The sequence below is a fragment of the Protomyctophum parallelum genome, assembly GCF_964188405.1.
Source record: "Protomyctophum parallelum genome assembly, chromosome: 2".
Lineage (NCBI taxonomy): Eukaryota > Metazoa > Chordata > Actinopteri > Myctophiformes > Myctophidae > Protomyctophum > Protomyctophum parallelum.
The window spans coordinates 13,806,369-13,826,115 of record NC_139699.1 but is presented as its reverse complement, the minus strand read 5'-3'; the positions used below and the strand labels follow the sequence as shown (position 1 = coordinate 13,826,115).

The 19,747-nt window shown below is 42.2% G+C and overlaps 1 protein-coding gene across 1 annotated transcript; it reads left to right on the top strand.

Moving 5' to 3' along the window:
* The first annotated feature begins 3,812 nt into the window (after nt 1-3,812).
* slc25a44b (solute carrier family 25 member 44b) lies at nt 3,813-10,022 on the top strand. Its single transcript, XM_083759960.1, has 5 exons — nt 3,813-4,108; nt 4,561-4,956; nt 6,969-7,096; nt 7,965-9,682; nt 9,902-10,022. Exons 1-4 carry the CDS (start codon nt 3,850-3,852, stop codon nt 8,154-8,156), a joined length of 975 nt encoding a protein of 324 aa, XP_083616086.1. The 5' UTR covers nt 3,813-3,849; the 3' UTR covers nt 8,157-9,682; nt 9,902-10,022.
* Nucleotides 10,023-19,747: the final 9,725 nt, after the last annotated feature.

Sequence of the window (19,747 nt, the reverse complement as noted above, 5' to 3'; positions counted from 1 at the left end):
TTTTAGTAAGGACCATCAAAAAAACAATCATATCATTGATTGATTGAATTCTTTATTAACAAGTTGCCAACAGTACAGCAAGTGGAATTACACAAGTAATGCTGAAAAGGCTTATATAAAGCTTGTATAAAGGCACATACAAATGTTATTAAGAAAATAATCCACATCCATAAAAAAACAGGAGCCTTCAGCTCAAAGCTGAGTCTTCACTTTGTCCTAAACCCGTTCATAGTCAAAGTTTTACAAAAACAATTATTTTTATTAAAAGTTTGACTGCTAAACGCCACAAAGCCACAGTGTGCAGAATCAATTTTTTTAATACAATACTACATTGTTCAGTAAAAGATTATGTTAACAATTTAGGCATTTAGCAGACACTTACAAATGCATAACTATACAGTAGTATTAGTGGTTAACTATACTTAGTTGACCGGTCCCTTCCTTATTGCCTTCTACAAAATGTACAATTACAATGTAGGCACAGATGCTCTCAATCCAGAGCAATTTATAGGTAAATACAATGTAATACATAAAACCCATAGAAATAGTAATCTTGGATCATAGGTAAGCCAAGAACCAAATGTTTTTGCCGAAAATAGACAATCTATAAGAATCTATACCTGATCTACAACGCATCATAATGTGTTGCAGATCAGCTATAGATTGTTGTAGAATGGATCGGCTATTTTCGCAGTAGTACCCTAAACCTAAAGCCTTGCCAAGGCAAGGCCGTTTTATTTGTACAGCACTTTTCAACACCAAGGCAATTCAAAGTGCTTTACCCAGAACCTCAAGCAAAGATAACTCATTTATAAAATGACATTAGGATGCATAAAACAAAAATAGTAAACATTTATAGATACATTTACAGTGCAGAAGAGAAAAGCAATAATTTAATAAAAGGCAGCGGCAAAAGGTTTTTTAGCTGTGTTTTAAAACCCATTTTGGGGCGGGAACCCCTTTTGGTGTTAGCATCATGTTATGCTTTAGCTATTGAAAAATAGCAGATCTACAAGCTCATGGCGAGCCACCGAGTGGCACGCTACGAGCTTGTAGGTCTGCTATTTTTGAAAAATCGAAGAACGACTGACATAGAAACATAGCTTTTTTAGAATCTGATCTCAGGTCAAAATGGGTTAAAGGAATTACGAGTGGGAGCAGACCTGCAGTTTCCCAGGGGTTTGTTCCAGATATGTGGTGCATACAAACTAAATGTTTCTTCTCCATGTTTATTTTTGGTTGTAGGAACAGAAAGCAGACCTTTACCAGATGACCTGAGAGGTCTGGATGGTTCATGATATCATACAAGATCAAAAATGTATTTTAGCAGTAAACAATTTAGACCAACAGTAGTATTTTGAAGTCAGTTCTTTGACACACACAGAGCCAAGGAGAGAAGGATTGAAAAATTTGACTGATATGCTCCACTTTCTTGGTAGCCTATTAGTATGGAGTCGAGCAGCAGCGTTCTGAATCAACTGCAGTCGTAAGGATGCTAAAGATTGTCTTTAGGAGTGACAAGGAAGGACATGATAAGAAATGCCTACATTAGAGGATCAGCCCAAGTTATAAGGTTTGGGGATAGAACAAGAGAGGCAAGGTTGAGATGGTTTGGACATGTGCACTGCAGAGGAGGGATGAGATGTACATTGGGAGAGGGATGCTGAAAATGGAGCTGCCAGGCATACAAGAAGAGTTAGAGGAAGGTTAAAGAGGAGGTTTATGGATGCAGTGAGAGACGACACACACGTTTGATTCTTTTAATTTCCTGAAAAGTTAATATTTTGGACATAGTTGGACAGTTCCACATGAACAGAATCAAATCGAATACCATTTATTTTTTGGTGCACTGTGTGTGCACGTTGATTATATCCAGCAGTCATTGAGCTTTTGTATCATGATTTCATGATCATTTTGAGTAATTTCATCCTATAGAAAGTTGAGTTTGTCTGAGGTGTAGACATCACAGTCAGGTGGAGCCGAGGGGAACTCCATTCCCTTCAGCTCAAATTGAGCTCCAGCATCAGAAGACAGAGCGTCCAAACCCTCAGGCCCATGTTAATGTGGTGCTGCAGAGGCATGAATCCAAGCAGAGGTCCTCACAAGTATAGGTAAAACACTGTCACTGCCAGTTCTCAGCGCAATTGATTGATTGATTGAAATCTTTATTAACAGTTTGTAGAATTTACAGTACATTTTAAGCACAAACTCAATACAAAGACTGTCAACTGTGAGTGGACGACCCAATTAAGCATTACACTTGTTTACAACAGGGTCCACATTGTTCAATTCACCATGGCCCGTTGCAAAGAATTGGTTACCAGCCTACTCATTCATTCATTCATTCATTCGTTTGTTTATTTCATTGTGTTTTTTTTTGTTTCTCCATTGTGCCTTCTTATCTTAGTATTCTTTTGTTCTTTTATAGTGTTTTGTGACTGACAGTTGAGGAGGAGGGCGCTGACACGCAAAACAAGCGCCCCTTCCTTCCCCCCACCCACCATGGTTGCAGTGCTCCTGTCATGATGGTCAACAGGAAAACATGCAGGGAACTAGCTTAAACGGCTAATAAGTAGCCACCTCACTCTTTTAAAACACTCTTACCCTCTCTTCGTCGGCATGTCTGCTAAAACAACATGACGTCCCAACGAGTCGTACATGACGTTAGGAAAGTGAATTTTACCAACCTATAGCTGTCGCACAACAAGGTAAAAGTGGCATGCTAATAATGCTAGCGTCATAAGGAGGTTATAACCATAACAACACACGTGTATAATCGCTGTTTGAATTGACGTGTTGATTGTGTAATGTTAGGAATGGCTTATTTTTTACAACACCATTGTGTGGCTAGTAATAATTTCCATGGATGTTATTTTGGAGCTCAAATTGCACTTTGGAACACAATGTCCTTTAGCCAGTGTTGTGACTTGATAACAAGACTTGATTATAAGGATTACATTTTATCGTATACTCATACTAGATCCAGCTTCAGTCCTTAGGGTGCACTGTTTGTGTGACCTTTAAACCTCACAGAGGTCACTGGTCAGTGGTCACTGACTGGTCAAGTACAGAATGGTTCCACAATGAGTGAATCTATTAGATCAGGGGTCTTCAATGTTCTTTTCTGGCCAAGGACCCCCTTAGCTGTGAGAGAGATGAAGCAGAGTCTCCATCACTACACTTGAAAAGTGCTACGTTTTGCAGATTAATTTTTTCAATTGTGTATGGCATTATGTATATTGGTGTATATTGTGTTGGAATCTCTATGGTTGGACTGCAGTTAACCACTTAAAAGAAAACTTGTATGTCTGCTCTTTTCCCACCCTACACCAAACCCCTTTGCCGATATAGCAGATCCACAAGTTAACGCATCGGGCGATGTGTATCTGCATCCACCAGGGAAACTCAGTTCGGGGCTCTCCCGAGGTTGGCAGAGGGAGAGTAGCACCCAAGATTATATATAATCTATAGTTTAGGCAATTGGCACCGGGTGAAAAAATGGGTTGCAAAAACGTGGGGGAAATTGGAGACACAACTCTTTCAGTAAACTGCAAATGAGTAATCAGCAAGTGACACACCCAACACATCTACTAGACAATCCTATTCCTAACTAAATAGATGCCAGGAAACACACACACACACACACACACACATGTAATAATTTGCTTTTCAAATATTTTACTCTTGTGAACTTGTATATAAGATGATGCAATAAATGGTTGAATATTAAATAACTATTAAATCAACGTACGTAGCAGTCGTCAAAGTCGGCAGTCAATGAGTTGTGTTAAATGTGTTTTTTTGTGGTGCAGAGTTTCGGTCTGATGAGGGCTGGGTGCAGGTACGACCATGCAGCAGAAGAAGAACATCCAGATCATAGAATGGGAGGACCTGGACAAGAGGAAGTTCTACTCCTTCGGGGTGTTTATGACCATGACCATCCGGGCCACCGTCTACCCCGCCACACTCATACGCACGCGCCTGCAGGTGCAGAAGGGCAAGTCGCTCTACAGCGGCACCTTTGACGCCTTCTTCAAGATCCTGCGGACAGAGGGCGTGCGCGGCCTCTACCGAGGCTTCATGGTCAACACCTTGACGATCATCTCCGGTATGAAACTGTCACAATTATTGATTACACAATCAAGTGTTGCTTCGCAGCGTTCGCGCCACATTTGAAAGCTTGCGGATCTGCTATTTTTGGGATGCTTTTGTGTGCCATTGTAGTACATCAAGTAGGGCGTTACATTATGAAAAACAAGATTGACTACAACTGCCAGGTGCAGCAAGCTCTCAGTTCTCATACAAACCCCTTACACAACAGCTTCATGTTGCGGCATTCAGAGTATGGGTTTTTTGGATAAGTCTCCCATTGGCTTAGAGGCAGACAATCATGGAAATGTGTCCACTACGGTTGTCACTACGACTACGGTCTTCAGTACGGTTGTTAGTAAATGTAGTTCAGGCGCTTTTCAAGCACCTGGCATAAAAAAAGGATAGGTGGTTTCTGCCCGACAGCGACTAAAAATGTCATGATCGTGTCCCACACGCCCCTCTCCTCAGGTCAGGCCTACATCACCACATACGAGCTGGTGAGGAAGTACGTGTCCGACTACACCTCGGACAACACGCTGAAGTCCCTGGTGGCGGGGGGATCAGCCTCGCTGGTGGCCCAGAGCATCACGGTCCCCATCGACGTGGTGTCACAGCAGCTGATGATGCAGGGCCTTCAAGGCGGGGAGCAGCTCACGCGCTTCCGCCTCGCCGTGCCCCAGGTGGACGCTGGGGCGGCAGGGAAACGGCAACCCAAGAGGATGTTCGGTCATCAGACCAGGGACATCGTCTCGCAGATATTCGCCGTGGACGGTTTGCGTGGCTTCTACCGGGGCTATGTGGCCTCTCTGCTCACCTACATCCCCAACAGCGCCGTCTGGTGGCCCTTTTATCACTTTTATGCAGGTAAGATCCAGGGTAAACTGTTGCTCTCTCTCTCTCCTCTCTCCTCCGCATCATCAGTGCACATTACCCAAGGTGGGTTTGGCCAGAGTCATCTAATAGAAGAGTTACGATATTGAGGGGGCGGAAACCGAGTGCTTGAGCGCTCGAGCGCTGTTCATGCAGCCTGAACTGAGACAAGCTGGAGTTGGAAATACATTGTTTTTAACGAGGGCGGCGCTGATAAGAGCTATTTAAGCATGTGTGCACAATGACAACTGTTTTAAAGTATTGTACAGTAACAATTAAAGTCTCTTCAATGTTTATGTTGTACTATTACTACAAAACAATCTAAAATAAAGGGATTTAAGATCATTAAAGCTAGGCGCCGTAGGCGGTTGCCTGAGTCCAATGCATTTCTGCTTACTTCCGGTCCAGGACTTGTCCCAGTTGGTTGTCCCCATTCTCAATGGAAGTCTATGTAGGACTGGCCCCATGAAGTGACTATCTAAGGCTCTGGGTTTGGCGAAAGGGCCTATCTGTGTGGAGTTTGCATGTTCTCCCTGTGTCCCCTATGGGAGTTACCCTAACAAAATACATGCCGTAACCCTGGTCTCTATACTGCCTCCCCCTGGCCAGCCAGGGCACGTGATGGAGGGGAAATTAACTGTTTGTAAATAACGTGTTCCATCCTTCCAGGCGCTATGTCCTACCGGGGAAACTCCCCCCTGTTAGGTGATAAGAAGTGGCCTGCTCACTCCTCATGCATTGAAGGAAGCATGAGCTCACTTCGGGGCTCTCCCGAAGTTGGCAGAGGGAGAGTAGCGCCCAGGATTACAGTTTAGGCATTGGCACCGGGTGAAAAAATGGGTTACAAAATAGTGGGATAAAAAAATTAAAACAAACAAACGGTAGTGCCCCTTCTTTGTCCTTTTGTTCAGGGTTGACTGCGGCACAGTGGACTCAAAAACTAAGCAAATAATAACAATAACAAAATATTTAATTTTATCATGCTCAAATGAAAGGTTAAAAAAAAGAAGCTGCAAGCGTTTCGGCCATAGAACATTCGTCAGTGCTGACATAGTCAAGACCCAGACTGTGTCTGTCGATGGAATGAAATGTAGGGGGGAGGAATGAATTGGCATAACGACTAAATTAAGAGAAATAAATAATTAGCTAATTACGCATACTCCAGTTTGTAACTCCCTTCTGGCTCCAAAACTGTGGAATGCACTTCCCATTGCAGTCAGAACTGCAGCATCACTCCCAATCTTCCGCCGTAGCCTGAAAACCCACCTTTTCAGACTCCATCATGGCCCATAGCACTTACCCTAACCCCTTAGATAGCATTTCTGTTGGCTTAGATAGCATTTGACACAGACTTATAGCATGTTATTTAGACAGCACTATAATTGTATTGTATATAGTCATAGCACGCCATAGTACATATGTATAGCATAGTAGTGAATATGTATAGTTTATTATGTATAGTGTATGTATAGTTTCATCATATAGATATTCCACTATTACCTTCTTAGCTTACGCATGTTTCATGATAAATGCTTTTATGTGATGTATTCCCATGCTTTTGTTCTTGCTTAAATGTAAGTCGCTCTGGATTAAGAGCGTCTGCTAAATGCCTAAATTGTAAATTGTATGTGATAACCATTGTGGTAGTTAGTTAAAACAGAGAGATGGGGGCGCCCGCTGGCCTAGTGGTCCAGTCTCATGCCACATATAGCCTCTGGCCTGACAGTGCGTTGCGTGTTTGAGTCCCGTTCATGACAACCTTTGCTGCATCTCTCCCCTTCTCTCTCTCCCTCTTTCCTGTCCGTCTTCATTGTAACTATCAATAAAGGCACAAAAGCCCCCCCCCCCTCCCAAAAAGTAAAAAGAAAAAAGTGCTGCGGTGAGTCGCACAGTGATGTCATGTTGTAGTTTCCCAAACACCTCAGTGAGTAGGTTATCAAATAAAAACTGGAGTATGTGTGTAGAATGATAATAATAAAATGTTTGATTCTCATTGTGGTCCACAGAGCAGCTGTCCAGACTGGCTCCCAGTGACTGTCCTCATCTGGTTCTACAAGCTATAGCTGGACCAATGGCCGCAGCCACAGCTTCCACTGTGACCAACCCCATGGATGTGGTCAGAGCTAGAGTCCAGGTATGTACTCGGACCAGTGGTGGGAATTAGTTTATTTACTGAAGTACTGTACGCAAGTACAATTTTCAGGTATTTGTATTTTGTACTTTACTTTAGTATTTCCAATACTTTTACTTCGACTACACTACCTCCCCTAGGGTACTTACCTAGTCCTAGTGGACATGGGGAGTGTCTATACCCCTTTTTGAAACTAGCTCCTCGGCACTCGCCCTACACACTTGCACTTGGTTTGAGCATACATGGATGGATGGATTTTATTTTGTCATTGTATGATTGTACACAAGTGTACAACAAAATTAATCTGTTGGCATCAATCCAAATGCAATACAAAAAGTTAGTCATATAGTACTGCAATAGTTGTTAGTATTGGCAAGAGTAAAAACAGTAGGAAAAAAAACAGTTTATGTACAGTCAGTAGGAGTTCATATATTGTCCTGGAGGGGGGGGGACTCTATGTAGATGGACTCTATTGTTGGCAGTGAAGAGCCTATGTTTTCACCACCCTCTGCAGTGTTTTCTTCTCTGCAACAGTACAGTTTCCATACCAAGCTGTAATGCAGTAGGTGAGTGTACCCTCGATGGTACAGCGGTAGAAGTTCTCCAGAGTCTGGTGGGAAAGTTTAACTTTCCTCAATCTCTTCAGAAAAAAGAGACGCTGGTGGGCCTTCTTTATCATAAATACATATATAAATAATAGAGACGGCATCGGAATTCCCCTTCCATCGTGGACCGTCTCTATTCTTTACATATCTATGCTCAAACTGAGTGCTTGTGTGTAGGGCGAGTGGCGAGGAGCTGGTTTAAAAAAGGGCCACTGAGTGTTAATGTTCACATACTGTCTGTGTGCCGTTTTTCCCCCACTGACCAGGTGGAAGGCAGGTCGTCGGTCATCGAGACCTTCAAGCAGCTCATAGCGGAGGAGGGCGTCTGGGGGATGACTAAGGGCCTGTCGGCTCGCATAATCTCCTCCACGCCCACCGCCATCGTCATGGTGGTGGGCTACGAGACCCTAAAGAAACTCAGCCTGCGCCCGGAGCTGGTGGACTCCAGGCACTGGTAGAGTGACATCTCTGGAGCTGGTGGTCTCCTGGCACTGGTAGAGGAACATCTCTAAATATAAAGAATTGACCCAGACGTATATATCATAGTATATATATATTCAGGGACATAATATTGGCCCTGTGCAGTTTAAGCCCTCAAACCTTAGTTTTTTGTACGGGTTTTGCACAGATTCTCGGGGCAGCTGTGACTGATTTGGTAGAGGTGGCCATCGTCTGGGAATCAGATGGTTGCCGGTTCGCCTCCTGCCGTATCAAAGTGTCCTTGAGCAAGACACTTAACTGATCCCGGGGCAGTGTTGCATTGGTGATTTTATCTTTGGGGGGGTTACGCTGTGTTAATGATGTCAGGCCCATGTCGCTTAAAACCTACACTACAGGAGTTTGCAGGTCACACAATGAGCTTGTTCCGATGTTAATTCACACTGCTGTGACACTCGGTACTACAGCCTTTGTTGGTGTGAACTTAAGGTTGTTTTTAATCAATGCATGGGCTTGTGCGCATGCTCCTGAAAAATCTTAGGGATACGGTGTGGTACTCTGTGCAATGACCAATGCAACACTGTCCCCAGGCATTGTATTAGAGATCCCACTGCTCCAAATACGATGTGTACATAAATGTATTATACAGCCTACTGCTCCTAGGATTAGGATGGGTAAATAATGACAAATCCCATGTGTGCAAATGTGCAGTGACAAAATACAACATCCAATAGTATAGGGGGGACTCGGGGGACTATTATATCTCATATGACAGGTGTTACTGTTTTGTAATAATATTACCCGATGGACCAAAATGGACACACTTCTTAGCCGCTGTCTCCAAAAATGGCTTCCATAGCCAACCCATCCCCCCCACCTCAATAATTCCAGTGTGTTTGTTTTCCTTTTGAAATTTATAACAAGAACTGTAGCATGTTAGAGTTATGACTAACCTCCATGATGTATATTACATACCTCCATATGTATATTTGACCATAATGTCGAATACCCGTCGACATTATGGTCTCCCTGACAAATATCTCTTTAACCCAGTGGTTCACAAACAGTGGGTCGTGGATACATTTGTATATGTCCCTTTATTTTTTAATTTACTACATTTTGTTTTTAATTATTATGATTTTCAAACATTTTCAAAAAACGATCCTAAAAAAAGGTAATTCAAATATAACTGCAAGCAGATCCCAGCAATAAGAAGAATCACACCTGTGTGAATTGAGCAACAACACCGCTTGCTGGCTACAGTTATAGTTATAGTGCTCAGTGTGAATGGCCCTTTTAGACAGACAGACGATGCATGAGCGATGCCTGTTCAAAGTGCCTGTTATCGGTGCTTGCAGCTATATTTTTTGTACAAAATGGCACGTACAAACTTCTCTTCAAATCAGGTTTAAGCGTTTTTCAAAAACTGAGGACGGAGCTTTCAATTTACAATTACAATTTAGGCATTTAGCAGACGCTCTTAATCCAGAGCAATTTACAGTAAGCATGGAACAACACAAGGCAATACATAGAAATAGTCATCCAGGCCCAAGGCCGTAGCGGAACGGTCTGGGCACCGGACTGGTAATCCAGTCGCAGTGTGCCGCGGGTTCGACTCCCGGACCCGACACGGCCTTTACTGCATGTCATCCCCCCATCTCTCTCCCGTTTCCTGTCAGCCTACTGTCTGTCCCTTCAAAAATCAATAAAAGGCGTAAGCCGCAAAAGAATATCTTAAAAAATAAAAATAAAAATAGTCATCCAGAATCATAAGTAAGCCAAGTAAAGAAACCAATATCTGTCCAACAGTGGATTCTCACACACACACAACACTTTGTGTCTCTCCCGCGTCACCATTGACGCCATCCTCCTCGGCATTGATTAACACCATTAAAATTAACATAAAGAAAGATTCACTTTCATTCCGACACACTGTTAATTCGCGACACCTCTGGTCGGTTAAACAATGATGAATTCCAAAATGTTGACTGGTCGAAGGCCCCACCTACAAATGATGATTTCCACCGTCTCTAAAGGCTTGGCTGGGATCAAACCTGCGGCGGGGGCAGCTCCAGGGATCTCCGACTTAAGCTGTTCCATCTGGGACTTCTGCCCCACTCGGGAACGCAGATTTGACACCTGTTTAAGCGCAAGGTTCTCGTCCTTCAGCTTCACCATGTATATTTAATATTCTAATGGGTAATAATGCAGCTAATGAATTTAAATTTAAAAATGATGTAGGTGTTCCCGGTACTGTGTCGGTGTTGAGCAGCGCATCTCTTTCTGCAGCGAAGTCATTGAGCTGTTCCTGGAAGAGCCTGAATTTAGCCAACAGCTCTTTGTATTTTGTCTTCCACTCGAAACTTGAACTGTCAAGCAGGACCCTGGTTTCATTCAGCTGTTTCTCCAGCTCTGCGTGGTCCTGCTAGCTAGAGGCTCAGGAACCCCCCATGATGGTCCCATCATCATGCCTCGGGCGAGACTTCCTGCTCCTCTGTGGCAGACAGCTCTCTCAGCACCTCCTCCATTTTATCTCTCAGGTCCTTCATACGCTGGTCGGACTCTGCTTTCTCCTGTTGTAGCAGGACAGACAGAGGGGTTCAAGTGTTTGGTCCGACGGAGCATTGGTCCGAACGACAACCTACCTCAAACCCTCACCCTAACCCTAACCTCCCCCGGGGCAGCACACCTAAACCTAACCCCAACCCTCTCCCGACCCCCAACACACCTCGGACCAATGCTCCTTCGAACCAATGCTCCGTCGGACCATAGTATGCCTCCCCAGACAGAGAGGCGACAAAGGCCTTGTTTTTAGGACCAAATTGATTTTATGACGGGATACTCTGTCAGAAGCAGTTCATTTGTTTAAAAATGAATTGTCGACATAGGTCCAAAGTTCATGTGTAGAAATGTTTGTGTATTTTGATCCCGGGAGGAGATAGTTTCATATAATTCAAAATGGTGGGAGATCTAAAGGTCAGAGGTCAAACGTCAGAACACGAAAGTTGTTCGGCATGAGGAGATCGTATAAGTTTTCGGTCAAACTTGGTCCCTTTTTGTTCTTTTTCAGCAATTTCGAAATCAAAGAAAAATCGAAGAAATTCCATAAATTAGAAAACAAATGTTTAAGTAGTAGTGAAAATAGCCGATCTACAAGATCACAACGTGGCGTGAAGTGAGCTTGTAGATCTGCTATTTTCATTAGTTTGGGTCACAGGCTAAAACTTTTGGCGTTTGGCAGGCTAACACTGCTTTAATCACTTAGAAACTTAAGGGACCTGTTTTCATCAGTGCCACTTATCACACCCCTTATCCCTAAGCTTCTTTGCCTTTTTGTATTATTTGGAAAAACATTTTTTAATTGTTCAACTAGCCGATTTACATTGACATGTTGTGAGATTGTATATCGGCTATTTGAACAAAAAAAATCTCAAAATAGTAAAAAAGGGATAAGGGGTAAATTAGGCACTGGTGAAAATAGGGCCCCTACTCCATATTATTTTCTTTACCCCATTTTCTCCCCAATTTCTACCCAATTTAGACATTGTTATGCCAATGGACCCTGGCCTTCACTAAGAGAGTAAGCCCCACTCATTGAGATGCATGTTAAATGACGGGATGTCTCCATCATCAAATATCTCACAACGGGTAAGGGCTAGTATAAATAATCAACCATTTCAGTAGCAAGAGATTCAAAATGTCTTCTAAATCTAGTCAACAAGGCCTGCAGTAGGCTATGTACTGGAAACATGTGCATGGCATTATTTCAATAAACTAGAAATATGAGGAAATGTTAGAGAGACAAACAGCTCAAACCTTGACGTCCGACAGGAGTTTTTATGTGATTATTGCCTGGGTGGGTGGATCATGTAACTTTCCCCATGTTAAGTTGTGTACAGTATGTGTTCAACAACGCATCCATGCAAAATGACATTGACAGCTATGAGGTGACGGAAGCTTGGCAGACCATATGCCAGCTTAGCAACAGTTGCTAAACTATTTGGACTGGCATTGGACAATTGCTTTTGGGGAGGGGTTTAGCAAAGGGTCCATTTATTCCAGATATTTCTTTCCTGTGTTGTCACTGTATCCTACCCAAGGGGCCAGTGAGGCACTCCAACGTTGAAGCGCTGGGCCCTAGTGGTAAGAGGAAGGACTGCAGGAGGACCCGTGGATTCATGACGAGGAAACCCCGTGCAGCTGGGATTTAACATTGAGCGCTCGGTTGCACTTCCGCATTGGACCACCAAAATTTGGTGGTCCAATGCGGAAATGCGCCCAAAAAGGCGGAAATAGACGGTCCTTGCGGGTGCTTCAAAACGCCACTGAGCAACTTCCACTGACATGAATAGCGGGCGGGGCGGAGCTTCGCGCCAGATCAGTCTCTATCCTTTTAATACTCTATGATCCTACCGATGAGGAGCCCCCACTCCTAACAATGTTAATGTTAGGATGTAGAGCCTTCGTCCTGCTCCTCCTGCCCAACACAGAACCACACTGTCATTTATTTTTGTAGCAATGCACATGCAGGAATTTAGTCAATAGCTTAGTTAATCCATTTTGGGCAGAACCCCTTTTGGTGTTAGCATCATGTTGTGCTTTAGCTATTGAAAAATAGCAGATCTACAAGCTCATATGAGCTTGTAGGTCTGCTTTTTTTGAAAAATCGAAGAACGACTGACATAGAAACATAGCTTTTTCAGAAAACTGTCGGGATGTAGAAGACATTTTTAGAATCTGATCGCAGGTCAAAATGGGTTAAAAGCTTTGACAAAATATTTAAATGGGTAATAATGCAGCTGATGTATTTAAATTTAAAAAAGATGTAGTCGTACTCGATACTGTGTGGGTGTGGTTTCTTTGTGCCGGACCACCAGCAAATCATCTGTGTCGGCTGGAAACCTCATATGTTCAAAACCGTTACTTTTCACGATTCAAATAAGAAAGAAAAGTGAAAGTAGCAGCTGGAACTAAGCATGGCGCAGAACTTTTAATTGAGCTTGTTCTACTACCTTTGCTATTTTTTTATTTGAAACCTAAAAAAATGACAGTTTTGGACAAATGAAGTTCAATAGTGTTCAGCAGATGCAGTCCTACTGTATGTTTTCTTACTGTGTAGTGAGTGCAACTGTGTATAGTTGCATTCTTTTTCACACGCCAAAATATGTGATTGTATCATTTCTTAGATATGTTGTCTTCCTTTTCATGTGGGGGTTATCATTGATCACATTGTTTTTATGTACCATTAATAAAGTATATTGGGTCACTTTTAAGAGAAGCACAAACTGATACGTTTTTATTATTTTCATGTTTTTTTTTTAAAGACGTTAGGTGTCATAGCAGCACATAACATAAGTTGGTTTTCATAATGCATAGACTGTGATATTACCAGATGTAACGGGGTGGATGCTGAGGTTTGGTGAAAGGCAGCTTTCTTGGTCTTAAACTTCTATATTAATTTATAGCTCATGAAGGAAAAGTCTCTTTATTCTCTCTGTGGTCATAGTTAAATTATTCTCAGGCTAGGAATGTTCAAGGCCATGAAATAAATCTTGAAATATTATTCATGTCCATGTATGTGTATTATCTTGGTGTGACTTGCCCTGTGTCAGTGTTGAATTTTCAGATTTGAGTCGATTACCGGTAACATTTATTTTTGGGGGGCTGCCTGATTTTACACTTGGTTGCATGTTGAAAATACAATACAATCTACAAGCTCACGTGTTGCAGCATGATGCGTTGTAAGCTTATAGATCTGCTACACCCGAAGCGCGACCAAGCATAAAATGACTTGTCTTTTAGTTCTACAGATCTCTTCTCCACTAGTCATCCTCCCTAACATTTTAGTCTAGATCTGTTGACAAAATTGTCGTTTTAGTCATAATAGCTTAGTATTTTTTTTCTTTTTTTTTTTAGTTTTCCTCAGTGAAAAAATTTAGTCGAAAAACGAAATCAACACTGCTGTTATATATGTTTTGGCTTTTTGTCATACACTGCCATCACACGTCATGTGAAATAATTTCCTATTTGAAGGTTTGTTTTGTAAACTTTCAATCTTGGTGGATTGTCTGCAATTTACCTTGAAAAGAACTAAAGGCGCATTATCCACAATATTTTGGCTGCCATGTGGAATTTTTATGTTATCATAAAACTCGAGTGTGATTATGTTGTCTAGACTGGTGCTTCTCAAAGTGGGGTACACAGACCCACAGGGGTCCATATGTTTTTTTTCTTCGAAAGATCTCAAATTTTTGACAGCTGTCTCATTTGGGGGAGTGACATTTGTAGTCCCTGCCTAGCTGTGTGTACAGTAAGTGTGACGGCCCTGCCCCCTCTGCCTCACTGTAGGCTAGCTGGCAGCCTCTGTGACGGCAGAGTGGAGCAGGCCGTCAGCCCAATTGTGCTCACCTGAGGTGGGTGGAGCTAAGGGCAGTATATAGGGAGCTCACCTGGCACCAGCTCACTCTCTCTGTCCACCTTGCAAGCAGGACCTGCTACGGGTTGTCACCTGGCTCAATGGCCTAACCACCCTTTTGTTTAAGTTATGTTTTGCAGTTTGCACCAACTAATACAACACGCACCCACCACTCTCCACACATCCATACACTGCAGACATTACTGATATCCTCACATCCCACACTTCATTATTTGCTATTCTTTAATTACCTTACTATAATAAATATCATTACAAAACGTTTATGCTCTTGTGTGGACTCCCTGTTTTGCCATGCATCCCCTAGTGCCTAGTGCATGACACAAGACCCATTGCACAACAGGATATTTAGATTGTATTTATTGTATACATTCAAATCCAAAATGAAAGAATGTACAAAAATAGTGAAACGTCAACCCTGCCAAGCTCCTTATGGGAATGAAAATAAGCTCCTTGAACTGATTTATAAATATGGCCAGTATGGGAGTTTGATATTTGTATCAGGCTTTACAAACATAGGATCCATTAAAAAAGGCCTTTGACCTTTGACCGGGTTGAAACCGCAAAAAGGGTGAAGGCAACAGAGCAGGGGAATTGTCAAATAAAATGAGTTAACTGCAAAATGCAGGACTCAGGAGGGTTGGCAGATATGACACACACACACACACACATTAAAAAACAGAAGAGGAACAAGCACACGTACACAGTCACAGTCCCTCACACGCACACACGTGCACACACTCACACACACACAGACACACACACACACACACTTCTTCCTCTTCAATTCATCTTGTTCATCCGGGACGGGCACATCAGGTCGAGGTTGTGTCTCCTCTGGTACGGGTTGTGTTTGTAGAAGATCTTCACTCGGCACCGGGAACGTGCTCCACGTGTTGTTCATCGGCCGGCCCAGCCGGGTCAGCCCCGACTCAAGTTGCAAATGCAAAATAGCCCTGGTCCACATGCTTATACTTGCAACCCGGGCCTTTTGTTTACTTTACTACCCCCAAGGCAATGCCAACCTACTCTAAGATGCCAACGCCGAGCAATATTTCCCACTACGGAGCAAAGACGGGCAGTGCCAGACAGACAGTACGATCAGAGGTTGAACCACGCACTCGCTATATGTAAAGTATTTAGTCATGTCATGCTTGTATACTGTACATATAATAATAATATAATACTATTTAAATCCTGTGCAAAAATCCATGTTTTTGTATAATTTTAAAATGATCATTAATCAGATTTTTGGCTGCTTGGTAAACAAACATCACTTATAATAAATAACATTTGGATTGGGCAGCACATCGTTGTTTAATCAATCAATCAATTCGTATTTACACATGTGTAGGCTTATAGGCTACATTAATCCAATACAGTTAGTTACATGAAGTGTACACTAAGTAACCAAGGTAATGATAATTAAACTAATACAAGAACACAGAACTCTTGTCCACAGCGTCCTTATAACGCTAATGTTCAACAATAGAATGTAAATGAATTATTATTTTTGATAAGTTTCACTATTATCTATCTCATAAGAGGCTATATATCGGGGTCACAGAGAGATGGCCTATAAATCATGAAATCAAAACAAATGGGGTCCTTGCGTATACTGGGGGTCCTTTGAAATAAAACATGATTAAATAAAAGGTTGACGATTCCTGTTACAGAAGTTGGGCAGAGGTGCGGACACTGGAGAGGCAGGAAAGTAGGCTACTGTGACAATGGCCCCAAAAAGTTGACATACCCCTACCGGAGGTGATTGATTCATTGATTAATTGATTGAAAATTGTAACAGTTTGCAGAATGGGTTGCCTATCAGTTCAAGGAAAGTACAGGTCACTGGTCAACTGCCACGAGGATAAAACCAGAAAAAGCACTAAGACTTTACATACTGTATAATTATGGGCCTAAGGGTCCTCCATTTTCAATTCATCATCATCATTTAATGACATACAAATATACATGCTAAAAAGAAATCAATCATATAGGCCTACCCTACACGGTTAGAAAAAAAGGGAAGGGTACAGTATAGAAACATGGGGGGGGGGGGACTTTTACAGGGGCCAGTTTCGAATTGCAGCTGCAGGTTACGGTGCTTTTTGAGAGCGGTTTTGAAGGAGTCTAGGGGTTCACATTTCTTAACGGCTGTTGGTAGGGCGTTCCACATTTTAGTGGCATAGGAGATAAATTAATTTAACCCCTTGTTTGAGCTGAATCTGGGTTGAACGTGCAGACCCACCGGAAGGGGAGCTGAGGAGCCACTGTGCACCGTGCCACTGTGAACGTGGTTTGTGAACTCCTTCTGGAGTAGATCCAAACACAACATAGGTTTTCCTCATCTATAAGGCCTCCTATACATGAAATGGATTGTTTGTATAACATTTTTTTACTGCAAATGTGGTGAAATTCATATATAAAGTTATACACCTCAAACTAACTAAAAAACAAAGCCTGTCCGTCTGGAGGTTGAGGCATATAAACTCATGTAGATTCACAATATGAAGCTCTGAGAGGTTTAAAACATGGCATGCTTGAAGCCAGGATATCCCTCTACATTCTGGAACAGAAATAATGTCAATATCTGAATGTAAATATGAGATATAGTCATTTGAACACATACCTACAATAAGCGGATATCTATAGAATGTCTTCTTTACTTTGAAGTGACTCTGACATATTGTAGTAGTAACACATAACGAGGGCTTGTAGGAAAGGTGTGCTTTTATTGAATCCATCAATCCAAAATGGGGTAAAACAGTCAGTAGTTTTATTTTTACTTCACTTATCAAGGGTGGGATATAACAAATTGACTTGAGTAGAAGTCCCTAAAATGTATGAAATGTCACAAAATGTGAAATTGTGAATGAATCAAAGAATATATGCAGCTTCAACAATAGAGCATGGAAAAATGCAGGCCTACAGTATAACTACTAACTATTATTTAGCACACCAACCAAGCTCAATGCTCAATGTTATCCTCATAACAGCAAGTCATTAATTTCTGTAGAGTCAAGTTATACTACAGTATTTGGCTCCACCTGCTCTTATTGCCTATATGTATATGAGGTTTCCAACAGAGACAATATAGTACATATCACCAATGATTCTTTTAAATGTTCCCTATAATGACATGGCCCAAATAAAGACACCAGGTTGAAAGTGGTTAATATCTGTGCAATATTGTTGCTTTTTTTGGTCCTCATCGTTTAGCCATATTCCTCTGGGAATCAATTACCCACTGAGGAGGATGAGGGTTCAGAATTCCATAATGTGAACGTGCGATCTCAATAGATAATGTATTCAACTGATTTACTTATAACCAGGGGCCATGTTGTGTGTGTCTTGTTGAGGGGGAAGTTTTGACACCAAAGGTCACATCTCATTATGCTATTTAGATGAAAGGGTCCATTAGAAAGAAGTCAATTTTTATTTAGACCCTTTTTTTCTTCAGCCCGATTGGACAATAGGAGCCATGTAAAGCAGTGATTCTCGGGGAACTACATTTATATGCTGTTCACTGAACGCTGTAGATATGGAGACGAGAGGTTTCTGCCTCAGAAACTATGTAATATCACTTTCAGAGTGTCCAGACAGAGACACATCTTTATAAATCAGATTTGAGTCACGTCTCAAACCACCTGTGGTTTCTGTGTTTTAATGCTGTTCAGAGTTAGCCTGGCTAATAAGCCAGACGCGTAGCCAGGCTAGTTCAGAGTTGATCAAAACCAAATCTGATTCCAACCTGGCTAGGCAAAAATAAAATGGAGATTTGGTTCTTCCAGTGTAAACGCAGCCTTAACAGACAAATCTATTGATGAGTGAGACAAACAAGCCGAGACCCCCGGTGTGGTGGGTGGATGGGGTGGGGGGGGGTTCTGAAGCTGACACATCCTGGAGGGATGACAAAGTGCTCTCCGCTCCGTTCTATACATTAATTATCAGGCGCTGTCCGGAAGGCACTTTGTCAAAAAGATTGATGGGACGCGCGTCAGAATGAGAACAAATCCAACTTGGCTGGGGTTAGAGGGGTGTGTGCTGAGAGAGGGGAGGACCTCTTATTCTCATGGGACGACGTGTGCGTGCGTGCGTGCGTGCGTGCGTGCGTGCGTGCGTGCGTTCTTGTGTGGGGGGACTTTGGCCCTCACAAGTATAGTAGAATTTGAGAAATAAACATTGTTTGTGAGTGCACAATTTCCTTGCATGGTACTCACAAGAGAAACGGTTGATTTATGGTAAGAAATCCCATCAGTGTGGGAGTGAGGGGCGCTCTTATCATTGTACATCATGAAAACAAAAAACATTAGAGGTGTAGTATATAATATACAAGATATCAATGTTTGTGTCAGAGAATTTGTCATCATGACGTAACATGTCTATTTGTTCTAATTGTCTATTGCTTCATTGTTCTTTGTATATGATGAACATAGTTGATTTGCTCGTCTATGACGTAAATTCTCCATTCATTGTCAATGGCATTTAATGTTTGTGTTAGGACAAAAATCTACACTACAGCTAGCGCCCCTCAAAAATGTAGGGTTAGGATTAGGATAAGGCTAGGTTTAGAGGTTCTGGTTAGGATAAGGTATTTTGAGGTTAGATTTTGATGTCAGGGTAGGCGGTGGATGTATGCCTGATTCACTCTGATTACTGAATAATTCAGTCACGCCTGTGACGTGTTGTGAGCTTGTATAGTCTCTTACTATAGTAGTAGGACGAACACGTTTTTGTGTTTGCGAGTGTGTGTCTGCGTGTACATGCATACAGTACGTGTGTCACAGTGTGTGTGTGTGTGTGTGTGTGTGTGTGTGTGTGTGTGTGTGTGTGTGTGTGTGTGTGTGTGTGTGTGTGTGTGTGTGTGTGTGTGTGTAGTAGAGGGGTTTCAATGCACCTTTTTGCATCAGGGGAAAGTAACAAAAAAAGGCTAGTTTGGTAAAGTATGCATTGGTCAGGATGTCAAATATCTCTCAACATTTATATCAGAACGAACCAGAGAGCCAACAAACAAACAGCCTCAGATAAGAGGTTCTTTAGAGAACTTTTTCTTTTCTAGAGGCCATGGTTCATTCATGTCCATAGAAGCCCAGGTAATCGCCACCGCAGTCATTCTCCATTGATGCCGCTAATGAGAGAATTGACATTCCAGACGAGGCCAGCCGAACTTATATGTGC